Source organism: Elephantulus edwardii, unplaced genomic scaffold (assembly GCF_000299155.1).
Source record: "Elephantulus edwardii isolate Elephantulus edwardi_28Jun2011 unplaced genomic scaffold, EleEdw1.0 scaffold00241, whole genome shotgun sequence".
In the NCBI taxonomy this organism is placed as follows: domain Eukaryota; kingdom Metazoa; phylum Chordata; class Mammalia; order Macroscelidea; family Macroscelididae; genus Elephantulus; species Elephantulus edwardii.
This window is the reverse complement of record NW_006399991.1, coordinates 554,289-581,378: the sequence shown is the minus strand read 5'-3', so window position 1 is coordinate 581,378 and position 27,090 is coordinate 554,289. Positions and strand designations below refer to the sequence as shown.

General features: G+C 39.4%; 1 protein-coding gene across 1 annotated transcript in view; it reads left to right on the top strand.

Annotated features, from left to right (window-relative positions):
- Positions 1-27,090, top strand: part of NPHP1 (nephronophthisis 1 (juvenile)) — a 119,604-nt gene that overhangs the window by 17,145 nt on the left and 75,369 nt on the right. Inside the window, exons 3-10 of the mRNA XM_006898944.1 lie at positions 4,618-4,678; positions 5,880-6,004; positions 14,947-15,166; positions 15,800-15,901; positions 16,698-16,798; positions 17,110-17,152; positions 21,240-21,327; positions 26,601-26,695. Of these exons, the coding sequence (XP_006899006.1) occupies positions 4,618-4,678; positions 5,880-6,004; positions 14,947-15,166; positions 15,800-15,901; positions 16,698-16,798; positions 17,110-17,152; positions 21,240-21,327; positions 26,601-26,695 (835 nt within the window). The remainder of the gene's footprint in view (positions 1-4,617; positions 4,679-5,879; positions 6,005-14,946; positions 15,167-15,799; positions 15,902-16,697; positions 16,799-17,109; positions 17,153-21,239; positions 21,328-26,600; positions 26,696-27,090) is intronic.

Genomic DNA, 27,090 nt, shown 5'->3' with positions numbered 1-27,090 from the left:
CTTCACCTTCTCCAGGACAGACCTGTTTGTTCTCCTAGCAGTCCATGGTATATTCAACACTCCTCTCCAGCACCACAGCTCAAAGGCATCAATTCTCTTTCTATCATCCCTATTCACTGTCCAACTCTCTGATGCATAGCACATAATTGCGAAGACTTGGAATGCAAGGACATTTCCAAAATACTTCTGTTTGGTTGGCCATCTTGGGCCACCTTATTCCTCGTCTGTTTGGTTTGCCGATCTGGGCCACGTGCCCACCTTGCCTACAGTTGGGGCTGAGGACATAATCATCAGTGAGAAGTAGACTCTGCAGCATGTGGAGTACTGGGAGATGCGGTTAAGAGGCTAACTAGGATTTTCTCTTCATTACTTTCACAAATAATTTTTCCTATCTTTTTTGTCTTATTTTATTTTACTCACATGTCAGGAAAAAAAACCCAGAAAGAAATTACTCAAACAGCATTAAAAGTAGTTGAACATGTTGTTATTGGTGTCATGTGTTGTTGAGTTGCTTGCGACTCATAGCGACCCTTTGTAAACAGCTCTGAACCCTGCTCTATCCTGAGCCAACCTACCCTTATTACCTGAGTCACTGAATCAAGTCCCTCCACCCTTCCAAGCATGATGTCCCTCTCCAAGGACTGGTCCCTCCTTGCAACATGCCCAAAGTAAGTTAGATGAAGCCTTGGAATCTTGCCTCCAAGGAGCAGCCTAATTTCACCCTCTCCCGGATGAATCTGTTTGTTCTATTGGCTGTCTAAGGTATAGTCAATACTTTTCTCCAGCACCATGGCTCAAAGGCATCAATTCTCTATCATCTCTAGTCATTGTCCAGCTTTCTGATGCATAGCAAGTAATTGCAAAGACTGGATCAAAAGCATCTTAGTCTCCAGACTGATGTTGTTGTTCTTCAATGCTCTGGAGAGGTTTCCCAATGCAATTTGTCCCTTGACTTCTTGGCTGCTGGTACAAGAGTGTTGATTGTGGAGCCAAGCAAATTAAAGCTGTTAACAATCTCAGTCTCTTCACTTTCTATCATAATGCTGCCAGTCGGCCCAGTGGTGAAAATCTTTGTTTTCTTAATGTTTAGCTCCAATCCATGTTGAAGGCTGTAGTCCTTTACCTTCTGCAGCAAGCACTTCAGGTCCCCCTCAGTTTCAGGAAGCAGGGTTGTGTCATCTACATAATGTAGGTTGTTAATGAGTCTTCCTCCAATCCTGATGCTACATTTCTCCTCATAGAGCCCAGCCTCCTGGATGATCTGTTCTGTATATAAGTTGAAAAGGTATGGAGATAGGCCATATCCCTGGCTTATAGCCTTCCCTATTTTGAACCATGCAGTGTTTCCTTGCTCTGTTCTGACAGCTGCCTCCTGGTCCAAGTATAGGTTTCACATAAGCACAATCAAATGTTCTGGGATTCCCATTCTTCTCAGAATTTTCACAGTTTGTTGTGATCCACACAAACACCTTTGCATAGTCAATGAAACACAGACATTTCTCTGATATTCTCTGCTTTAAGCCAAGATCCATCTAACATTAGCTATAATATCCCTAGTACCACATCCTCTTCTAAACCTAGCCTGCACATCTGGCCATTCTCTGTTGGAGGGCTGTTCCAGTTGTTTTTGGATAATCTTCAGCAGACTCTTGCTTGCATGTGGTGTTAATGATATTGTTTGGTAATTTCCTCACTCTGTCGGGGCACCTTTCTTTGGAATGGGAACAAATACAGATCTCTTCCAGTCAGTTGATCAGGTGGTTGTTCTCCAGATTTCTTGGCACAACTTTCTGAGTGCATCCAGGCAGTATCTCTTTATTTAAACATGTCATTTGGTATGCTGTCAATTCCTGGGGCCTTGTTTTTTGCCATTTCTTTCAGAGCAATTTAAACTTCTTCCTTCATCACCACAGGCGATGTTCATAAATTGTTCATAAATTGTTTCATGAAATTCTTCTGTGTCAGCCAATTTCTTTTAGTATAGTGGCTCTGTATACTCCGTTCATCTTCTTTTAATGCTTCTTGGATCATTTAATGTTCTGCCCAAAGCATTCTTAACTATTGCAACTTGAGGCTTAAATGTGTTCTTCAGTTCCTTCAGCTTAAGAAATACTGAGCAAGTTCAGCCCTTTTGATTTTCTGACTCCAGCTCTTTGCACATTTCATTTTAATACTTTGCTTTGTCTTCCTGCGCTGCCCTTTTAAAACTTCTGTTCAGCTTCTTAATTTCTGGATTTCTTCTCTTTGCTTTGGCTTCACGGTGCTCTAGTGCAATATTCAGAGTCTCTTCTCACGTCCATATTGTCCTTTTCTTCTTTTTCTGTCTTGTATAATGACCTTTTTCATTTGGATGATATTCTTGATATCCTCACAATTCATCTGATCTTTGCTCTTTGGTGTTCAAGGCTTCAAATCTGTTCCTGAGATGGTTTTGAAATTCCAGTGGAATAGACTCAAGGTCAAATTTTGGTTCCTGTGGATTTGATTTCATTTTCATTACCTTGAATTTGCATATGAGTAATTGGTGGCCTATTCCACAATCAGCACCTGGCCTAGTTTTCACAACTGATATTGATCTTCTCAAGCGATTCTTTCCACAGATATAATCAGTTTGATTCCTATGCATATCATCAGGTGAAATCCATGACTGTAGCAGAGTATTATTTGATAAATGAGTGTTTGATTTTCAAAAACTCTGTTACCACTTCATCAAAGAAGACATTCAGATGGCCAACAAGCACATGAAGAAATGTTCAAAATCCCTAGCTCTAAGAGAGATGCAAATCAAAACAACTATGAGATATCATCTCACCCCAGACAGAATAGCAAAATTTAACAGAACAGCAAGCAACAAATGCTGGCGAGGTTGTGGAGAAACTGGAACTCTATTCACTGCTGCTGGAAGTGTAAATGGTGCAACCACTGTGGAAAGTGCTGTGGTGCTTTCTCAAAGAGTTGCAAATAGAGATACCATTTGCCCCAGCAATTCCAATACTGGGAATATACCCTAAAGAGACCATAACCGTCATCCAAGCAGATATATGCACACCCATGTTTATCGTGGCTTTGTTCACAGTAGCAAAGAGTTAGAAACAACCCGGGTGCCCATCAACAAACGAATGGTTAAGAGAAGCTATGGTATATTAACACAATGGAATACTATGCTGCATTGAAAAACAAGGATCCCATGCAATATTATTCAAAATGGGTGACCCTGGAGGACATTATGCTGAGTGAAATATCTCAGTCACAAAAGGACAAATACTGCATGGTGCTACTGTTGTAGATTGGGACTGACATCAGGGTTGGGGTAAGACTGAGAAAAACAGGATAAATTATGTATACTGCATTGAAACAGATGAGGGAGAGAATAACTTAAAAACGATATACGATAGGGTATTATGGTTATCACAAGAGTCCAGAATTAAGGTTGCATAGTGGAGTGTACTTGGGGCGGTGGAAGGGATACAGAGGGATTATATACCAAAGAAGGAATTTTTCTTTTGCTTTTCAAAGAGAGGAGCAAACTGGGAAGAGGGGAGGGCTGGGCAGGGAGAAAAGTGCAACAATGAATGAATGGAAATCTAAAATTTCTGTAAGTGTTCATTAAAACTAATAAAATTTAAAAAAAAACCTCTGTTACAAATAAGGTTTTTGTAGGGAGCAAAGATAATGGTGAACTTTTTTTGGGGGGGTGAACTTTTAAAAACAAAAAAACCCTTAGTTATCATTTGATAACTGTAAGGAATACTGGTAGTGTAGTTGGTTACATGTTGGGATACTAACCTGAAGGTTAGTGGTTCAAATCTACTGGCCATCCTGAGGGAGAAAGATGGGCAGTCTTCTGTGGTAAAAGACGATAGCCTTGGAATCATAATGAAGGGTTTCCAGGAGCCAGAATTGACTCAACATCAGTGGTGTGCTATCATTATCTGTTTTTAGCCCATTTTTGGTAGTGTTCTCTGACTTGTCATTTGAGTGTCTTAGACGGAAATGATAGGAGCCCTTTGACTAACTATGGAATAATTAAAAACTCTGTTCCTGTAAGAGCACATCCAATGCAGAAGGAGTGTACAGTGGGGCAAAGAGGTCTGCTGCAGAGTCCTGAACATTGCTTTCTCACTCTGAGGCCTCATCAACTCCCTCTGTGACCTCAGCCAAGTCTCTCAACGTTGTAGAATCTCAGTTTCCTCAACTGCAGTGAGAGTTATTGTGGAGCTTAAATGAGATGATACTGGCTTGGCACGTGATACAGTTTAGCTGTTATTATCATTATTAGTTGTTCCTTGGCTAGGTTGTAGTCTTATGGAATTCCAGAGTTGGAGAAGCATTGTGAAGCTCAGTGCACATGCTTAATGCAGTGATAGGAACCTGTGGTCCAGAGTCACTTCAGGTGTCTAACTACGTCTGGTAACATAGGGCTCTGCTTTAACAGTCACTTGAGCTAATGGGCTGAACAGCATTTTCATGTGACTCTTAAAAAAATTATTGTTCATAAAATACCTAAGTGCCTTGCCTGCTGGAGGTGGGGAGAAAACACAACTGTGTATAAGTCTATAAAATAGCTTGCCAGTTCTGAAAATGAAAAATATTTTTTCTTTCCTTTTTAAAATTTAGATGTATCCAATTAAAACATGCCATAGATGAAAATAAAAATACTCTTCAAAAATTAAGCAAAGTAAGTATTAGTGTTAATCATTCTATTAGAAGAATCTGTTTTTCCTACAAATATTTTCATTAATTATGAATTGGGTTGGTAAATTGGTGGGTTTAGCGTAGGGATGAGACCTCACCTCAGTCAAATGCAGCTCTCCTGAGGAGGCTTACTGAATACCCAGGAGCAGAAACACAAGGACTCTGATGAACTCACTCAGCATTGAGAAATCAGAGAATTCAGGAAGAAGTTATTTTAATTTTAGATTTATGTTTTACAGTTTGGAATTGTTTTCATGTTAATTGCTTTCTGGAGTTGTTGTTATGTGCCATCAAGTTGAGTACAATTTATAGCAACCCTGTGAACAAACAATAGGTCTGACCCCTGTCCTGTCCTGCTACATCCTCATCGTCTCTGACACACGTGAGCCTGTTGCTGCAGTCACTGCGTCAGTCCATCTGATTGGGGATCTTTCCTCTCTTGTTCTGATAGCCCTTTGCAAGGAGTGGCCCTTCCTAACAATATGCCCAATGTGTAAGAGACGAAAATGGAGTAGAAATCTGGTTCTGAGGATAAGTGATAAACCCTTACAGCAAACAACTGGAATTCCTGTGACAGCAGCAGTGGGAGGACCTGGAGTTGACACTTGGCAGTTTTCCCATTGAGCGTGTGCCATCAGCCAGACACCAGGGGTCACACAGAACATTTAAAGTGGAAAGCACCTGAAGTGCATCTCAGATGTGTGGTTGCTGGATTCTCTTTGAAATCTTACCAACAACACAAAACTTTTCTGCTTAGGGAGTAGACCGACCCTAAGTTTAAAACCCAGTTATTGCTGTTCCATTGATGAGGAAACAGTCCAGCAAAGGTGAGGGAACTTTCTAGTGCTTCAGACCAGTCAGTAGTGAAAGCATTGTTGCCCATCTTTTGAACCACAGGAGCAACCTTCTGTCTAGAATTTGCCCCTTCCTTGCTTTGGAGGGTTTGCAGTATTCCGCGAAAAAACAGAACACAAGGGAAAAAGTTTTGATTTTTCACTTGGCTTGTGTTCTAACTCATCCATTTATATTTCTTTTAAATTACACTATTTACCTAAAATAGATGTGTTCCTGTTTTTTTGTTTGCTTTATTAGAACACTTGTTAGAGGTTTTCATATGCTTTTAAAATGAATGTAATAGAAGCCTAAAGTTAATGTTTCTGTGAACTAGATTTGTTCTTTCCTAGGCTGATGAATCTTCACCTGTTGGGAGCTATAATCAGAGGAAAGAAGAAGAGCATCACTTTTTGGACCGATTAACCCACCAACTGCAAGAATTTGCTGTGACCATCAACAGAGAAATTAGAACTGGGTAGGTTTCCTTCCTCTCATTTTAACCTTTCTTTCAGATACTGTATCCCACAAGTTTCAATGTTTACCTTAGACTGAAGGCATACTACAGAATAAATATAAGCAAGCAATAGTAACAATGTAACCAGTCAGTATTTATTTATTGGGTAAAAGAGAATATGTTAGATTCCAAGAGAGATAGAAATAGTATAAATATGGTCCTACCATCAAGTCTGATTGTGGAAACAAAAGTGAAAGAGTTCTGAAGAGCTCTAACAAATATTAGAAAATAAGAATGATGCAGTTAATGTTGATATGTAAAAGGAAAGCATTGTGCAAATTGTGTGCATGCAGTTTTCCCCTTACGAATGCTTTAAAAATTGTGAGGAAGAAGCAAACATTCTTTTCCTGTTTTCATGGATGTTTATAATAGCTTCTTCTGATTAGAAAAAAATAATTTGCAGTATAAAGAAAGCCATATGACAGAACTGAAAAATCAACTACTTAGGTGCTAAAGCTGATCCCATATCTCATACTGCATCCTGGGGAAAGCGCTGAAGGATGTAGATGTTAGAATTCTAGAATTTTCGCTGATTTCCAGTATTGAGCATGAAAGAGAAGCTGGTAGCTAGCTAACTTACCCTCCCAAGGAGTCCTGGTGGTGCTGAGCATCGAGCTGCTAACAGAAAGATTGGTGGTTCAAACCCAACAGATGCTCTGCAGGGCAAGCATGTGGCCGTTTGCATCTATAAAAATTTACAACTTTAGGAAACCTATGAGACAGGTCTGTTCTGTCCTGTAGGGTTGCTGTGAGTATGAATTAACTCAGTAGTAGGGGATTTGGGGCTTTATATACAACTATAGTAGTTAGAGATGAGGATGGTACAGGATAGGACAGGGTGCAGGCCTTTTGTTCATAGGGTCATTATGAGTAGTACTCAACTTGAGAGCACCTAGCAACAATATAAAACAGCTCTTGTGTATACTCTGTCTTCATTTTATAGTTGTCATTGTTGTGAGGACAGAGTATACAGAAGAGCTGTTTTAAAGTGTTGCACACCAGCTGTGAAAAGATAGTAGCAGTAGATCAGAACCATTCTTTTTTTTTTTCTTCTCCCTGCCTCTTTTTAAACAGTCCCTCCGTAAGGACTATCCACTTAGGTTTGTATCCAAAGACGAAATTTGTAGGTGAAAGGAGTTAGCCTTCGTTACAGACTCGTTAATTTCAGGGTCGAAAATTTGGAACGCTTCACGAATTTGTATGTCATCCTTGCGCAGGGGCCATGCTAATCTTCTCTGTATCGTTCCAGTTTTTTTTAGTATATGTGCTGCCGAAGCGAGCACAATCAGAACCATTCTAACTTTAGGGAGATTATACGAATTGGCACCAGTCCAGAGCTGGTCCTGGGAGGTGGAGGCCATACATACCCCAACTTTCCAGCCCTTTTTACAAATCCTCACATCAGCTGTCCTCCCCATAAGACTTTTCTTCTCTTCTGTGCTCACTAACCCATTGCAGGTCACACAGAATTCAGAGTGAATTCACATAAGTGATTTGGTACTTTATTAAGGAACTCAAAGCATGCAGCTCAGGAATCAACGGGCTACAAGTCAGGATCAGGGTCAGGAGACATGTAGGCAGAATGGAAGCTTCTGTGAAGAGGGAACACATCCTGCCCATTAAGGACAAGCTAGCTTTCATGTCTCCTCTCAGCTGCATGTGCAAGCCAGTTTTCTCTCTGCCTTGTGACTCTCAGAGCTGTGTAGGCCTTCTTGGCTCATTCAGGACAGCCCTCTTCTCGGTCCCCTTGGGACAGTCTATCTACCTTCACCCTCCCTCCCCTGGCTGTCGCAGGGCCCTTCCAGCCCCAGTCACCATCTTTCTTGCTACACCCCTTTATTGTGTTACAGTTCTATTAGCAGAGCCCTTTTTTCTTAGCCTGGTGTCATGGAAGGTTAAGCATTGGGCTGCTAACCAGAAGCTTGGCTGAACTTAACACCTGTTCCGCAGAAAGAGACGTGGCCATTCCTTCACTGGGAGTGACAGCTGGGAACATGATGGAGGATGACTATGAGAGTGCAGGAGGCCAGCTCCCAGCAACAAAGCGTGACCATGAGGAAGGCCAGGAGGCCAGCTCCCAGTGAAGGAGGGTGACCATGAGGGGGCATGAGGCCAGCTCCCAGCAATGGAGGGTGACCATGAGGGGGCATGAGGCCAGCTCCCAGCAACGGAGGGTGACGGGTGACCATAAAGAGAGGCAGGGTAAGAGGCCAGCTCTCAGGACAGAGGATGACCATGAGGGAACAGAGGCTAGCTCCCAGCAATGCATATGGAGTTTTGGTTTTGCCTTCTCTCTGTTTCTTTACTCTTTTTTTTTCTTCTTGCATTTGTCTGATTACTGCCTAGAATTGCCAATCCCCTCTCAGTAGGTTTGTGGTGGTGGTAGTATATCTCCAAGTCATAACCGACCCGTAACTGGCACCCAACAGGTTTTCAGAGGTGATGAATCACACGGGAGGAGATTTCCCATCCTTTTTCTCAGAGCAGTTGGTCAGTTGTAACTGCGGACCTTGGCATAGACAGCACAATTCCTAACCACTGAGCCATTAGAGATCCCTCTCAGAAGCTGCAGATACTTAATTTGTATGGTAGGAGATAAATTTGATATACTCTAGTGGTTTGTATGTCACTGTAATGCTGGAAGTTGTGTCAGCGGTAGGTCAGATGTCAGCAAAGTCACCCCAGGTGGACAAATTTTTTCAGCAGAGCTTCCAGCAAAGACGGAGAAGCACAAGGGTGTAGCTACTTTGGACTAATGGGCCCACAAACCCCTGTGAATAGCAACAGAGCACGGCTTGATGTGGGGCCTAAGATACATTACATGGTCTGACGCAGGGCCAGGGATACAGATCATGGTCTGACATGGGGCCAGAGATAAAGAGCACAGTCTGACATGAGCCCTCTTGGAAGGTGTGAGCTTGGAAGGCAGGCACACGTGGCTGATGAAAAGCTGGCTCCTCAGAGTTCAGTTTACCTTCATGATGTGGATGGAGTGTGGAAAGTGAAAGTGGAGAAGGATACTCTGCAAACTCAAACCAGAGTCAAGGGATACAGTCCCATTCATATTCATAGGGCAAAGTAGACTTTATGGCAAGAAGATAAAAGTGACATTTCATAATTATAAAAGTGTCTGTTTAATAGGAAGAAATAATTATCCTAAAATATGTGTATCTAATAACAAATTCAAAATGTATAAAGCAAAAGTCAGCACCAAAGGAGAACTAGACAGTCCATAATCATAAGTGATTATTTCTCTTTCAGTACCTAGAAACAGATTGACAAGAGTCAATAAGAATATAGAAAATCTGAAGAAGGTAGTCAACCACTGTCATCCAGTTATGTCCATAAGTGCAAAAACTCTGTACTCAATGGCAAATTATACCTTCCTTTCAATTGTACATGTAACATTAACCAAAGCAAACCATGTTAAGCTATAAGTAATTGTCAACAGAAATCAAAGGATTGAAATCAGTAGTACATGTACTTTTTTTTTTTTTACCAAGATTTAATGTACATTTATTCTTAACATGTGGAACATATAGTATAAAGATTTCATACTGAATAAATGATATTCATTAAGCCAAAAAAGGAGGAATTTACATCAAGTTTTAGCTACATTGTTTGAAATACAAATATGCAGATTTTATCACTGAAAAAATCTCAATTGTGTTTCTTCATCAGGAACTTCAACTGAACCTAAAACTTTTTCACACCTCGATTAGAAAGAAAATAAAACAAAACAAAAACCCAGAAAAAAATAAACTATAAGTTGATTGGCTGCTGAGACAGCAAGGATTTTTTACAGAGACCTGTACAGCATCGCATCAAGAGGGGCGATGTCTGGCAAGAGATAGCTGTGTCTCGCTTTGTGCAGGTCACCAACTTGTTAACTCGTCATACTATAAAGGGGTGGCTGGGAGAGGGACCAAAGTACATGTACTTTTATGACTTAGGATCACCACAACTCATGACAGAAAACCAATTACAAAATGCCCCCCAGCTATTGTGAAATTAATTCACTTGCTTCTGTGGAACCCAGGGATCAAATAAAGAATTTCACTTGAAGTGAGAAAGTATTTTCAATGATAAAAACATGACATGTCCAAAATGGTGAGATACAGCTAAAAAGCAGTGCTTGAGAAACTGATAATGCATCATCTTGCTCGCTGTCATCAAGGCCATTGGATTTCTGTGGCTATAAGTTTTAATAGGAGGCTAGAACCCATGTTTTCCCCATAGAAATGATGGGGAGTTTGAATTGCTGGAGACAACAAAGCCTTTTGATTAGCAATACACCATGCTAAACTGAAGCAACTTAGGACACCAAAAGAAAAAATGGCAAAACAAGGGGGAGAAGGTAGAAAGAAGTAAATTAAATGGATATGCTCATAATAAAATTATTCCAGAGAAAAGGGAGAGATAAAACAGAAATCACAAAAGATCTCGTGTACATTAAAAGGATGCTAAAAAGAAATCTACAGTTTTATTTTAATGAATTAGAAAATATAAACTAGCTGAAAATTAGAATTTACTAAAAATTGAACACAAGGTGAATAGAAAATCTGAATAATCCTGTTGTTGTTGTTAGGTGCCATCAAGTCGTGTACAACTCATAGTGACACTATGAACAAAAGATCTGGAACCAGTCCTGTCCTATGCCATCCTCACACTTCATGACACTCAAAAGCCCATTGCTGCAGTCACCTTGTCAGTCCACCTGGTTGAGGATCTTTCTCTCCTTCACCGACCCTCCCCACTTCCCAACATCATGTTCCTCTCCAAGGAATAGCACCTCCTAGAAATGTGTTCAGAGTATGTAAGGCGAAGCCTCATCATTCTTCCCTCCAAAGAGCACTCCGGCTGCACCCTCTCCAAGACATAACTATTCACTTTCTTGGCTGTCCGTAGAATGTTCAGTGCTCTTCTCCAATACCACAGCTCAAAGGCATCAGTTCTTTTCCTGTCATCCTTATTCATTGTCCAGGTCTCAGATTCATAGTTAGTAATCAGAAAGACCATGGCCTGAATCAGACGAATCTTAGTCCTCAAACGGACATCACTACTCCTCAATAATCTGGAAATGTCTTTAACTGCAGATTTTCCCATTACAATGTGTCTCCTTATTTCCTGAGTGCTTGTACCAACGGTGTTAATTGTGGATCCAAGCAAGATGAAGCTATTGACAGTTTCAATCTCCTCTCCATTCATCATGCACTGCTTATTGATCCAGTGGTAAGAATCTTTGTTTTCTTAATACTGAGACACAATCCATACTGAAGGCTGCATTCCTTGATCTTCTGCAACAAGTGCTTCAAATCCTCCTCACTTTCAGCAAGCAAAGTTGTGTCATCTGCATAACGCAGGTTATTGATGAGCCTCCCTCCAATCCTGATGCCACACTCCTCTTCATAGAGTCCAGCATCCCGTATAATTTGCTCAGCATATAGATTGAACAGGTATGGAGACAGAATAAATCCCTGGCGCACTCTCTTCCAAATTTCAAATCCTACACTGCTCGCCTGCTCCATTCATACAACAGCCTCCTGGTCCAGGTATAGGTTCTTCATGAGCACAATCAAGTGCTCTGGGATTCCCATTCTTCTCAGTGTCAGCCACAGCTTGTCATAATCCACACAAACACCTTTGCATAGTCGATAAAGCACAAATAGACATTCATCTTGTATTCCTTACTTTCAGCCAAGATCCATCTGACATCAAAAATAATATCCCTGGTGCCACAGCCTCTTCTAAATCGTGCTTGAACTTCTGGCAGTTCCCTATCTATGAACTGTTCCAGCTGTTTTTTAATGATCTTCAGCAGTATTTTGCTAGCATGTGGTATCAATGATATTGTTCAATAATTTTCACACTCAGTTGGACCACCCTTCTTGGGAATAGGAACAAATACAGACCTCTTCCAATCTGTTGGCCGGGCAGCCATCCTCCAAATTTCCTGGCATAGACTCATAAGTACATCCAAGGCTGCATCTGTTAGTTGAAACAAGTCAATTTATATCCCATCAATTCCTGTGGCCTTATTTTTGCTAATGCCTTCAAGACAACTTCCACTTCCTCTTTCATTACCTGTTCATGTGGTACTTTCTGAAATTTTTCAGTGTCAATCCTTTCTGGTACAGTGACTCTGTGTATTCCCTCCATCTTCTTTGCAGACTTTCTGATCATTCAATCATTCAATCATTGGTCATAACATCTTTCAACATTGCAACACGAGACCTAAATTTGTTTTCAATTCCTTCAGCTTGAGAAATGCAGAGTGAATTCTTCCTTTTTTAATTCTCCAATGCCAGCTCTCTGCACATTGCATTATAAAACTTTGTCCTCCCGAGCTGCCTTTTGACAGCATCTGTTCAGCTCTTTTACTTCAACATGTTTTCTTCTAGATTTGGCTTCCCGACATTCCAATGCAATCTTTAGAGTCTCTTCTGACATCCTACTAAATATCTAATTAAGAAATTAAGTTTTTCATTTCAAACCCTCCTACAGAGAAACTTCTCAAATGGCTAATAATATCAGTATTATCTCTAGAGAATAGGAAAAGAAGACTCATTTTATGCACTTTGCATACTCTGATGTAAAAAGCTGACAAAAGCATTACAAACCTTATAAGACTTTCATAAACAAATGTATAAATAATATAGAATATTAGTAAATAGAATCCAAAAGTATATTAGAACAATAATACATCATGTTACATTATTGATTGATACCAAGTGGAATTGATTCCAGAATGCAAAGTTGATTTGACATTTGAAATTCACTATATTAACATGATGGAGACTAAATATAAATGGTCATATCAAGTTCCCATCACTGACCCTTATGTAATATATATAAAATATCTCATAAAAAATGAAGAGGGAATACTGAAACACACATCCTCTTTACGGTTTTTTTATTCTTGTATTAACTCTCTCAAAAATAACTATATGTAGAAGTACATGGCATGAGTATTGGAGGAAGACTTATCAACAGCCTAACATACTAGTGATGCAAACTTGCTTGCACAGAGTAAAGAGGACTTGAAGCGCTTGCTGCTAAAGATCAAGGGCTACATCTCAGCATCAAGAAAACAAACATCCTCACCAGGGGACTAATAGGCAACATCATGATAGATGAGAAAATACTGTAGTTCTCATTAACTTAATTTTACTTAGATCCAGAATCAACGCCGATGGTAATAGAAATCAGAACACATGTTGCATTGAGAAAATCTGGCAAGGACTTTTTAAAAAAATTTTCGTTTTATTATTTTTGTGTGTGTACCATCAAATCGGGTCTGATTGTCCCTCCTTCTCCAGCAAAGAATCTGACAGATTTGAACCACATACCTCTGGGATCAGAGGCAAGGATATTTCTAAAGAACAAAGATGCCCATTTAAAGGCTAAGGTGCACCTGACCGCTGTCAAAGTTTTTTTTTTACTTTCTCTACATCTGAAAGTTGGACATTCAGTAAGGAAGAATTGATGCCTTTTAATTGTGGTGTTGGAGAAGAATACTCAATATCACCTGGACTGTCACAAGAACAAATGGGTCAGTCCTGGAGGAAGTACAAGCAGGGTGCTTCTTAGAGGCAAGAATGGTGAAACTTCTCACATACTATGACCATATTGTTAGGAGGGGCCAGTTGATGGATAGTCAGAGGAAGACCCTCAACAAGATGAATTGACACAGTGACTTAATAATTGTCTGAAGCATATCAGAGCTTAGGAGGATGGCACAGGATAGGACAAGTTTCCAGTCGGGGGTGACTCAACAGCACCTTATAACAGCCTTTGCATTAGTCTTTGTATTGTAATCCTATTTAAAGTGTCTTCTCCCATGTGCTTAACTGCCTCTGAAAAGCCAGAGGGTCAGCTAAAGTCAGTTACTGGATGGTACACCACCACCACAACAACAATGTAGCCTTTGAAATGGTGAGGGATTCTGTTTATTGTGGGGTTTTTTTAACTACAAATATTTTATTCCACTTTTCTAAAGACTACAAATCCATAAATTACATTTATCAAGATATGATAGCAACAGTCTCAAATGGAGGAACTGAATGACAATTTTGTGGTTTTATTTTTTATTTACTCAATGTTGCTTTTTCTTTAATAGAAAAGTTAGATTTTCATTCATTTATTGTTGTACATATTACCCTCACTCTCTCTCTTCCTCCTCCCCTAGTTCACTTTTTTTTTATATTCATTCATTGTTGACAATTACCTCCCACCTCCACCCCCCGGAATTTTATTTATTGTTCTATTCTAAGCAAAGGAAAGAATTAGGGAGCTCTGGTGACCTAGGCGTAAGAAGTTGCATTGCAATACCAAAGGCACATAGAATCCATCAGCTGCTCCCAGGGAGGAGGATGGTTTCCCTCCCTGCAGTTTACTACCTGTGAAAGCCCACTGGAAGGTCAATTATGGGTTGATTCTGACTCAGGCACACAACAACAAAGCTAATAGTGCCTGGCCTCTGGTAAGTGCCCAGTAAATACAGGGTAGCTTTGTATACCTTTGAATGAATAAATGAAGCTCAAAGATTTTATGATTTATCCAAACTGATACGATTTGGTTCTGCTTTTCTTTACTTTCCATTTCAGTATTCAGTTATCTTTCCAAAATAATGTTCATTAAACATTAGCTGAATGTCCATGATGTATTGAAATCTGACATCAAGGCCTGTGCATGCTTTATCGTACCGTATACATTCACCAGATTCATAATCTCCTCCTCCACTCCCAGTCTCTCAAGTCACGTATCTTTAGCTCACTGGTAGAAAATTAGTTGCATTTCCTTCCTTAAAGCATTGCATTGGTTGTATAGAGAAGTTACAGTTGTTCTATCTTGTATATTATTTTAAGTGATACTAATCATGGAATTATGATGTGTGGAAGTAGGTCACGTACTGCAAGAGAAAAAAATGACCATTCTGTTGAAGAAGATGATAAGGAGGATGAGGAGGAAGAAGAAGAAAACAGTGAAGAAAGTAGTGAGGAGGAAAGCAGGACAGAAGAGGAAGATAAACAGGAAAGTGAATTTCAAAATCAAATAGCCATTAAAGAATACATTGCAATTGGGGATTTTACCGCTCAGCAAGTTGGCGATCTTACATTCAAGGTGAGTAGAAACAAAACTGGAGTTTAGGGTTAGGAAAAGTTAACTAACTGGCTTAGGATAGATAGGTCAGAGTTCAGAGTTACCATGCATAGAGTCCCCGTGAGTTGTAGTCAATTAGAAGACACATAACAACAACAATGAAAGTAACTGGAAAACATAATTGCCATATGATTATTTGACTCAAGTGTATCTTAAATTAGCTATATAACTCCAAAGAACCCTTCATTGATCTTTCTCTGGTTTAAAGGTAGAGTGTGGGGAAACTTTTGAAAATAGAAATATGTGGATATAAACTATGTATGTTGTGGATAAGTGCCAGAGTGAAAGTTTTAGTCAACTTTTAACATTTCTATGTTTTTAGAAAAATTTTTAGTATCCATATAGTTTATATAGTAGTCATTAAGGAAATTAGAATGCAAAACATGTAAGAAAACTATTGGTTAAGACAGAATTAGGAGACACAATTTTAAAAATAAGAACTACGTTTTATAGTTTTAAATTTTAGAGCTACTTATATTAAGATTATAAGAAGAGCCTATATTATCTTCAACCTTTATTTTGAAACATTAGATATTAAATATATGCATAATTTTTGAGGTTTTTTTTGCATGTTTTCTAATTTTTTACTTCAAGAAAGGGGAAATTCTCCTCATAATTAAAAAGAAGCCAGATGGTTGGTGGATAGCTAAGAATTCCCAAGGAAAGAGAGGCCTCGTTCCCAGAACCTACCTAGAGGTCAGTATTTGTTACTTGTTTTTTCTTTTCTCTCTGCCAGATTTTTACATGTATAGTAAAATACTATATTCTTTGCTCACTTGACTATTACAAAGGATTTAAAATTTTATCTTCCCTTTCAGAGAATATATGTTAGTTTGTGCTCCCTTCATTGACACTAAAACTGCCTGCTTGTCACATGTTTGCTAGTGACAGCTGTCTCAGTCATTGTGGCTGCGTGACTGCTGAAGGCTCACTGCTGGCATTATTGGCACTTGTGCTGCTGATGTGATTAAACATCATTCATCAGCTGTAAGTTGATTTTTAGCTTTTTTATCGTGAACTTTCTCTTCAGTTGTTTGGTTTTAGGTGTGGTAGATTGGGTATTTTTTCCCCTTTTGGTCATTTTTATTGTTTCTGGTTTTAAACCATTTTCTCATGGATTTATAAGAGTTTTTAATATGATTTTTTAAAAACCAACAAAACCACACACAGCCACCATCAAGTCAATTCCAACTCCAGCAACTCTCTCTTAGGCCAGTGAGCATGCTCTTTTCTAGGATTGGGAGATTTGGTCCACATTCTTCTCCCACTCTCCCAGGGACCTTCTATTATGATCCCTTTCAGAGGGGTCAGTGGGCCACCCACCAGTCTTTCTGGCCTGTATCCTAAATAAGTGAAACTGGAACACAATGTTTTTTATGCCCATCATATGCTAAATTCTTGTCAGTACTTACATCGCTTTCTGAAAGTGCTGGTGATTGTATGGTTTGATTTTGCATTTGGTATAAAACATTTCATGTTTGATGATTTACAGCCCCGTGATAAGGAAAAAGGCCAAGACTCAAGTGAAGGCAGCAGTGAAGAAGACGTGGAGATGGTTGATGAGACAGCCAGTGAAGCAAAAGTTCAACAAAGGTAGAGGACTGTGAGGAGACAGGAGCAGCCTGGGGAAACTTTCGTTCTTTTTACTGTCGTTTGTGTGTAATTTAAGGCTTCCTTGACATGGAGACAGCTTGTGCCTTAAGAAGAGTATTACTTAAAGTTCATGAGAACTTTATGGGATTTTTTTTTTCAGTAGATAGTATTGTTCTATCTTGATTTCAGCAAGAGACTGGTAGGTTTTCAGAACTTAATCACAGTTAAACATCTTGCCCCTTGACTAATGACATTTTATTTATGGGATGACCAGGCATTTTTTTTCTGTTGCATTTTTTTTTTCTCCCCAGAATGGATTCTCACTGGAGTGCTGTTCAGGAAGCTGTCTCAGAGGTCAGTGTCTTCTGTCTTGCTAATGATAGCTTATTACCTTATATGCAGAGCAAGTTAAAAATCAAAACAGAGTGAAGATTTCAGGGGTAGTATCAGAACTTATACAAGCTGTGTTGTATTCCATTGTATGAATATACCATAGTTCTCCCATCCATTCATTTGTTGATGGACACTTGTGTTGTGTCCATCTCTTTGCTATTGTAAATAACACATCAATAAGTGGGTGTGCATATACACCATACTGAGTGAGATATCTCTGTCACAAAAGAACAAATACTGCATAACACCACTGTTAAATAGCAGGTCTGAAATGAGGCTTGGGAGGAAAATAGGCTAAGAGTACTTAAGTAATGACCATTGCATTGAAACAGATGAAGGAAAGAACTGCTTAAAAGGAATATATAATTAGACATTATATGCATGACAACAGCCCAAGATATCATTGCAAAGAGAACTGGGGGGAAAGGGGGAAAAGTAGGTAATTGTGCAACAAAGAGGGAATATTAAAAAAAAAAGGTGCAAAACAACTATGAGATATCATCTCACCCCAGTAAGAATAGAAAAATTTAACAGAGCAGCAAACAACACATGGTGGCGAGGTTGTGGAGAAACTGGAACACTTCTCTGATGGTGGAAGTGTAAAATGGTGTAACCAACTATCGAAGGCTCTATGGCGCTTACTCAAAAAGTTGCAAATAGAAATACCATTTGACTCAGCAATTCCAGTACTGGGAATATACCCTAAATAAATCATAACTGCCACCCAGGGAGATCTATGCACACCCATGTTTATCGAGGCTTTATTCATAATAGCAAAGAGTTTGAAACAACCTAAGTGCCCATTAACAAACAAATGGATAGAGAAGCTCTGGTATATTCACACAATGGAATACTACATTGCATTGAAAAACAAGGAACTCATACAATATTATTCAAAATGATGACCTGGAAGACATTATGCTGAGTGAAATATTGGTCACAGAAGGACAAATACTGCATAGTGCCACTGTTGTAGAATGGGACTGACATCAGGTTTGGGGAGTGACTTAGAAAAATTGGATAAATTATGTATACTGCATTGAAACAGATGAGGGAGAGAATTGTATAAAAGCGATACATGATTTGGTATTATGGTTATCACAAGAGTCCAGCATTAAGGTTGCATAATGGAGTGTACGCAGGTTGGGGGTAGGCAGGGATTGTACACCAATGAAAGAATTTTTCTTTTACTTTTCAAAGAGAAGAGTGAATTGAGGGGGAGGGGGAGCCAGGGAGAAAAATGCAACAATGAATGGAAATACAAAATCTCTGTAAATATTCATTAAATTTAATTAAAAAAGTAAACTGGGGGAGGGGGAAGGAAAGGAAAGGGGGTAAATGTGCAGCAATAAATGAATGAAAATCTAACTTCTCTGTAAACATTCATTAAAATCACAATCAAAATTAAATTTTATATAAAAAATATAGGACATCAGAAGGATAGTAGAAGATAGGTAACTGGTTTGGTAAGTTTGTCCATCTTCCAGGTAGCATTTCAGATATGAAGATTAGATAATTTCATACATGATTTTGAGAGCTTAAAATTATCTCTCGTTGGTTCTGCCTGAATGTCCAAACATTTGGATGAAGATTGATATTCAACGTTGGCTAATATTTGGAAAATCATTTAAAGCTCAAAAAACTAAAAATTATCTACATAAAAAATCCTGTTGTTTAAAAAATTATGTAACCAATAGCTAATCATAAGATTAAATACTTGAGAGTAAATCTAACCAAAAGCACAAAGGATCAATTCAAAGAAAATTACAAAACATTACTACAAGAAACAAAAAGAGACCTTGAGAAGTGGAAGAATATCCCTTGCTCATGGATAGGAAGACTTAATATTGTGAAAATGGCAGTACTACCAAAGGCAATTTACATGTTCAATGCAATCCCAATACAACTACCAATTCCATTCCTCAGCAAGATGGAAAAGGCAATCTCCAGTTTCATTTGGAATGGAAAGAAGCCCAGAATAAGCAAAGCACTCCTTAAAAATAGAAACAAGGTAGGAGGCATCTCTCTCCCTGATTTCAAATCTTACTACAATGTTACGGTGGTCAAAACAGTGTGGTACTGGTACAATGACAGACACATAGATCAGTGGAATAGAATTGAGAACCTGGAAATCATCCCATCTACTTATGGTCAACTGATTTTTGACAAGGAAATGAAATCAGTTAAGTGGAGAAATGACAGCCTTTTTAACAAATGGTGTTAGCAAAATTGGAAAACTATCTGTAGAAAACTCAAGCAAGATCCACACCTCACTCCATACACAAAAACCAACTCAAAGTGGATCATGGACCAAGGACTAAAACCAAGGACTATAAGCTTCATTAAAGAAAAGCTTGGAAGAACTCTAGAAGTCCTAATCTACAACATAAACAGTCCTCCAAGCATCCTGAAAAATCTGCACCCAGGGCACGATAAAAGAGATGAATGGGACCTTCTAAGAATCAAATCCCTATGCACATCCAAAAACTTCTCCAACAGGACAAAAGGGGAAGCCACAGACTGGAAAAAAGTACTTGGTAATGACATGTCAGGTAAGGAACTTATATCTAGAATTTATAAAATACTCAAGCATCACAAGAAGATAAAGGTAAATAACCCAACTGAAAAATGGACACGGGGTATGAACAGACATTTCACCAAAGAAGACGTTCAGATGGCAGACAAACACATGAAGAAGTGTTCCAAATCCCTAGCTGTAAGAGAGATGTATATCAAAACAACTATGAGATAGCATCTCACCCCAGTAAGAATAGGAAAATTTATGAGAACAGCAAACAACAAATGCTGGTGAGGTTGCGGGGAAACTGGAACCCTTATTCACTGTTGGTGGGAGTGTACAATGATGCAAGCACTATGGAAGGCAGTATAGTGCTTTCTCAGAAAGTTGCAAATAGAAATACCATTTCACGCAGCAGTTCCACTACTGGAAATATACTCCGAAGAAACCATAACTGCCATTTAAGCAGATATATGCACACCTAAGTTTATTGAGGCCTTGTTCACAATAGCAAAGAGTTGGGAACAACGTAAATGCCCATCAACAAATGAATGGATAGAAAAGCTCTGGTATATTCCCACAGTAGAATATATGCTGTATTAAAAACCAAAGCACTCATGAAATATTATTCAAAATAGCCCTGGAGAACATTATGCTGAGTGAAATATCTCAGTCACAAAAGGACAAATACTGCATAGTGCAACTGTTATAAAATAGGACTGACATTGGGGTTGGGGGAAGATTGAGAAAGATGAGATAAATTATGTATACTGCATTGAAAAAGATGAGGAAGAGAACTGTTTAAAAGGGATATATGATTAGGTATCATTGTCATGACAGGAGTCCAGAACAAAGGCTATATTATGGAGTGGACTTGGGGGGAGGGATTGTATAACAATGAAAGAATTTTTCTTTTTAAAGAGAAGAGCAAACTGGGAGGGAGGGGTGGTCAGGAAGAAAAGTGCAACAATGAATGAATGGATATCCGAAGTCTCTGTAGATTTTCATTAAAATTCGTAATAATAAAAAAGAGAAAAATATGTACCCAAAAGGAAATATCCATCCACAGTCTTTGCATCTAGTCTCCCTCCTGATAAGTTCGCACCATTAACAGGTAAATAAATATCCTTCCTGACAGTTTACACTTCTTGTAAAGTACCTCTTTGTGTGTGATGTGTATGCAGATTACATAAAAGCAGTTAATTTCTCATTGAACATAAGTTTGTGAAGTAAGTCATCTATCACATGGTAGTACTTCATGGAGGAGGACAGTAGATGAGGGATGGAAAGAAAACAGCTGGTCTGGAGCAGAACTCTACGGGATGCTACAAGACAGGTCCTCCACAAGGTACTTAGGATTGTATCTTTCAGGAATGTTAGGGTTTTCTTTTTTATTCTTCTGCTTGGGTCTGAACATTTGTGTTCTCCTCTTTAGGGCTATAGTGGTATAGTGGTAAGGAGAAAGCATCATAGATTTGAGCAAACATAAATGAAAAGCAGCAAATACATTTTGTTTTCTACTGTTTTCAGCAGATAAATACTGTTGATGTGCTAACCACCATGGGAGCTGTTCCTGCAGGATTCAGACCTTCTACACTCTCTCAGCTTCTGGAGGAAGGTAACATGTCTCCCAGCTATCACATACTTGTAAGGTCACCGAGGAAGGACAGAACCCAGTGCAGGCAAAGAAAGATAGTTTATTAAGGAGAAACTGCTGAGCTGGTTCTCAAGCAGAAGACCAGCCCCCACTAAGAGTTAGAGGGGCATTTTCTACTTTCTTACATGTGAATTGGGGAAGAGGATGCTCCTTCAAGATAGGGAAGTGGGCTGGAATCTGATAACTTCCTGAGGAAATGGAGGTAGGGTAGTTTCACAGAGAGAAAAAGCATGACTGCTGTTTCCTATTATTGGATTTTATCAGTATCCATTCTGGGAGAGGAAGGAGTGGACTCTACAGTCCTAATAATACTTTCAGTGAAAAAAATCAAAGCTTAAGTCTCACTTTTCTGTCATCTCCAAAGCAAAGAAACCCTGTTTCATCAAAGCTCAGTGGTTCAGACCTACCTTCTTCTCTGAGGAGGAAAGATGTGGCTGTCTGCTACCAGAACAATCACAGCTGTGTGTGTGTGTGTGGGGGTCTCTGTTCTGGAGGATCAGGAGGAGGTGTAGTCAGATCAAAGGCAGGTGGGGTTTGGTTACTGGGGGGAGGAAGTTAAGACAGTGTAGGGATTATCACTGGTTCTAGTAGAAATTCATTTGTTTTGTCTTGTGTTTTTTCAAGTCTTCTTAACACACCCACTGGCACTGAGTGAATCCAGCTCAGGGGTAATGACGCTCCACTAGGTTCCAGGGCTGATCATTTTTAAGGGAGGGAACTGCCTATTTTTCTCCTGTGAACAACTGGTATCTTGGTTTGCAAGCTGGTACATTATTCTCTCCGTGCTACCAGACTCCTTAAAGTCTTCTTTAGTGGAAAGGTTATAGCTTTATTAACAAATGTCTTTAGGTCTGTAGCAGAGCATTTTAAGAGATTACAAGGTTGTAATTTGTCTATCCTAAATTTACTGTGACTGACATGAAGTATAAATCTTTTTAAAAGTATGTAAAATAGATTGATATTAATATCTACTTAAGGTAATTTTCTCTTTTAAGACCTCACCTCATTGAATAAATTCTCACCTATAGTTTTGCAAATTTATATATATCATTTTAGAGATTAAGTGACCCTTGAGTATGGTATTTATGAATTGTGAGGTGATGAAATAAATAGGATGATTTATAGGCTTTTAGTCTTTATAGGCTATTTTTTTCTTTTTTAAAAAATTCTTAGCCAGTGTTGCTCTCATCTTCCACTAATAAAATTGGCCTTTGAGTTTTACACAGAGTTTTTAAAAATTGCAAAAATGACACAAAATAATTAGAAGCAATACACTTGATTATTGGCTCTCCCTGTCTCCTTTCCCAGGTTACCTTTGCTCCAGTATTAACATGTCTTTTCACATATTTTTCTGTGGCATTACAGACATTAACCCTTACCCTTTTCTCAAAACATGACTTCTATTATCATCTCTTTCCTGTATGTGGTCTCTCTTTGCTTCCCATTCCTTTCTACAGTATTGACTTTTGTCTTGTTTCATTTCAGTTTATCATTTCTTTACCTATCCATCAGGACATCCTCCACAAAAGTGGACTTGGATGAACTCAAACATGCAGTGAAGTGTACTGCATAGTGTGTATGTTAATGGAAGTATAGGTTTAAATTCTCTAATAAGTGGCTTAAAATTACAAAACAGATTTCTCTTGCAAATAAGAGCAGTTAGGGGTCAGATGACAAGCTTCCAAATACTAGAGATCTTCAGATCTCCTGCTTAACCATTCCAAAGAGTGTGGCCTTGGGACTGAATCCTGGGATGTGGGGATATAAAGGGATTATCACTGACTTCTGAGTGTGGACATTAAAGGAGAGAAGGGAATATGTCTTCTCCTGCCCTTCCCCCCCTTTTTACTGCAGTGAGCCATCCTGGACAATGAGGATAAATGTAAAATTATAGGCTATTCTTATTAATAATCACCATCCTTGAAAGAAGAATAAAGTTCAAGTTACATAAATAACCTAGGCTATAGGTTATATGTTGTTCTTAATTTGCATGTCTTTTGGATTGCCAGCTGTTCTGTCTTACAGTAAATTATAAGTCCAGAAGGATACAGCAATTCTTTCTTGATGGACCCTGCAGCACACAACAGGCTAGAAAAATGTGGTTGTTGTAGTGGTTATTGTTGTGTGCTGTCAAGTTGGAACCAACTCATAGCAGGTTTTCAGAGGCTGAAAAAAATCAGGTAGTAGGAGGTGGTCCATCTCTCTCCCATGAGCCTTTGTGTTGGCAGCATAACCCCTTCCCGCTAGGCCACCAGTTCCATATAATTGTAAATAAGAGATGTGAATCCCACTTCTTTGAGGCTCCTATTCCCTTCAGAGGCCAGTTGGTTTACCTATGCTTTAGTCCAGCCCTTACCTTTTTTCAAAAACATAACTTTTTTTATTACCGAATCTGGGTGTCCTCAGGCTCTGCCTGGTCCCTGCCCGGGCCCCCTCTGCAGTACTGTTGTGGTTGATAGGTGCCATCAAGTCAGCCGCAGCTCTCACAACCTGTGAACAGTAGATCTGAACCTTCCCCTGGGTTGCCCCCTGTTGTCACTGTGTTCTAGACACTGTGATTATCTGTCTTGTCAAGGGTTGTCCTCTCTTTCTCTGACCCTCCACCTTTCCTGGCACTTTTCCAAGAACTAGTCCCTCCTGAAAACACACAAAATATGCTAGATTAAGTTTCACCATCCCTGCCACTAAAGAACATCCTGGATTTCCTTCTTCCAAAACAGACTTCTTTTTCTTTTGCCATTCCCTGTGGTGTTCAGTCCTCTTCTCCACCTCCACAACTCACTCACGGGCATTGCCTGCCCCATCTTTAAGAGCTATCCCCTCTAGTCTTATCACATGCTCTCACCTTTTCATTGTGGTGAACAGTAAAATATTTCAGAGTTGCCTCTGTTCCCCGTTTTTTGTCTTTAATGTTATTTTTCTTTTCCCTATACTTGATAACATCTGTGTACCATTTTAAAAAGGGACCTCTGGGTAGGGAAAGTGGGAAGGTCCTCTGTACCCAGAGGTGTTGCATTCTCAGTGGAAGGGCTGCTCTCAGTTTGCTTCTGCTGAGGCAGTCCTCTCAATCCCTCCCTAACTCCTGCTGCCTTCTCATCCCTAGGTCACAAGGTAATTACATTTTCTCAGAGATGTTGTCCTTAACTAATGTAAATCCCTTCTACTCTCCTGCCTTTTATAATTCTAAGGCAGCTACTTATTTGCTTGTGTACTCCTCCGTGTCCCTTCTCTTCCCCCCACCCCCATTGTTTCAACTGTGAGCAAATGAGGGCGGGGCTACATCCCTCTCATTCACAAGTGAATTTTTTGTTCTTAGCATAGACTAAGGTACCTCTGATACAGGCCATGGTCTTTGCTATCACTTGTTATGCATCATAGAGTTGGACAATGACTAAGGAGGATAGAAGGAGAATTAATGCCTTTGAGCTGTGGTGCTGGAGAAGAGTATAGTGGGTACCATGGACTGCTAGGAAAACAGATTCAACCAGATTAAACAGATTCAGTTTAACCTGGAAAGGGTTAAACCGGGTGGCTCCTTGGAGGCAAGTATTCTGAGGCTCCATCTGACATACTTTGGACATGTTGTAAGGAGGGACAGATCCTTGGAGAGGGACATCATGCTTGGGAGGGTGGAGGGACAGCGCAGGAGGGGTAGACCCTCTATGAGGTGGATTGATTCAGTGACTGGGGTAATAGGGTTGGGTGTGTCAGAGACAGTGTGATTGGCACAGGACAGAGCAGAGTTTAGGGCTGTTGTACATAGGGTCGCTGTGAGTCGCAAGCAACTCAACAGTACATAACAACAATAGCGGCATAGAGCAAACAATTGAGAATATCAGAGATCCTTAGGATTTCCTGAGGATCTCACAAGGTTGTTTATAGGGTCGCTGTGAATCCTGGTTAGCTCAACAGCACCTTACAACAACAATAAACATCATAGGAAAAATACACACACAGAGAATGTTATGGATAATGTTGAAAAGAGCAGAATCCCAGTTATGCTCATGTAAAACCTATATATAGATCAAGAAGCATTTGTCTGAATAAGGGAAGACTGCATAGCTTAAAATCAAGAAAGATGTGCCTCAGGGTTTTATCCTTTCACCATACCTAGCCAATCTGTGTGCTGAGCAAATAATTTGAGAAGCTGGACTATATGAAAAAGAATGTGCATCAGCACTGGAGAAAGACTCATTAACTGCACTGTGCCTCTGGCAAAGCCTTGCTTGCAAAGTGAGGAGGACTTGGAGCACTTCTGCAAAAGGTCAAGGACTACAGTCTTCAATGTGGATTATATCTCAGCATCAAGAAAATAATCCCTACCACTTACCAGTTGGCATCATTGTGCTAGGTAGAGAAAACATTGAAGTCATTAATTTATTTTATTTAGATTCATAGTCAATACCCATGGTAGTAGCAGTCAGGACATGCTGCGTGTGGAAAATATGAACTCAAGGTCCTCTTTGAAATGCTAATGAGCAACAGTGAAAAGTATTGAATACCACATGGACAGCCAAAAGAACAAATCTGCCTTGGAAGAGGCAAAGTAAATCATCATCTCATGTAGGTTGGGTATGTTGTCAGGAGAGGCCAGTCCTTTGAGAAGACACTATTCTGGGAAAGAGGAAGACCCTCAACAAGGTGAATTGCACAGTGACTATAACAGTAGACTTCAGCAAGTCCAAGGCCATGAGAATGGTGCAGGCTAGGGAAGATTCCAATCTACTGTTCCTAGGGTCTCTGGGTTGTTAACAACTTCAGGGCACCTAACAACAGCTGAGAACCTGCATGGAGTAGAAAATGAGTAAGTGATTTTGTAATAAGTATTTTTTGTACCTGAAGTATGTACAAATACTATAAAAGAGCTTTGAATTATGAAGTAAAACTTTATGTATGTACGTATAGCTGTATGCTTTTGATAAAGTGTCTAAAAAGTAATTCTAGACTTTCTACATTTTATAGTCTATATAACTAGACCCCTTCATCATGAGGCAGGCCATAGCTCCAAAGTCTGCTCAGTCTTTCTTAAAGCTGTTTCAAAATCAATACTTTGTTCTGTGTCTACATTTCCCCACTGATGTTTTAATGAATCTGTGTTGCTAAATTAATCTTGAAAAGCAATTTCCTAATCAATGACTTGGAGTTTTTGCATTTCTAATTTGTAGCTAACATTGTGGATTTTTTAAAATATTAAATTTCATTACATTTTTGTTAAGAAAATTCTATTTTTACAGGAAATCAATTCCGAGCAAGCTATTTCATACAACCAGCACTCACTCCTTCACAACTGGCCTTCAAAGATTTAATGTGGGATGCTAAAACAGGCACTGTAAGTATATTTATTTTGCGTAAAAATGGTTTCAGATTTTGTTATGGTGGTTGCTGTTGTTGTTATGTGCCAGTAAGTTGCTTGCGACCCTATGTACAAGAGCTCTAAATGCCATTCTACAACCTAGCCATCTCAAATGCACTCATTCTCACCACTCTGGTCACAGAATTGATCCATCTCATCAAAGGTCTTCCTCTCCTGTGCTGCCCCTCCACTCTGCCAAACATGATATCCCTCTCCAAGGACCAGTCCCTCCTTGCAAAATGCCCAGAGTATGTCAGACGAAGCTTCAGAATCCTTGACTCCAAGGAGCATTCTAGCTTCACCTTCTCCAGGACAAACCTGTTTGTTCTCCTAGCAGTCCATGGTATATTCAACACTCTTCTCCAGCACCA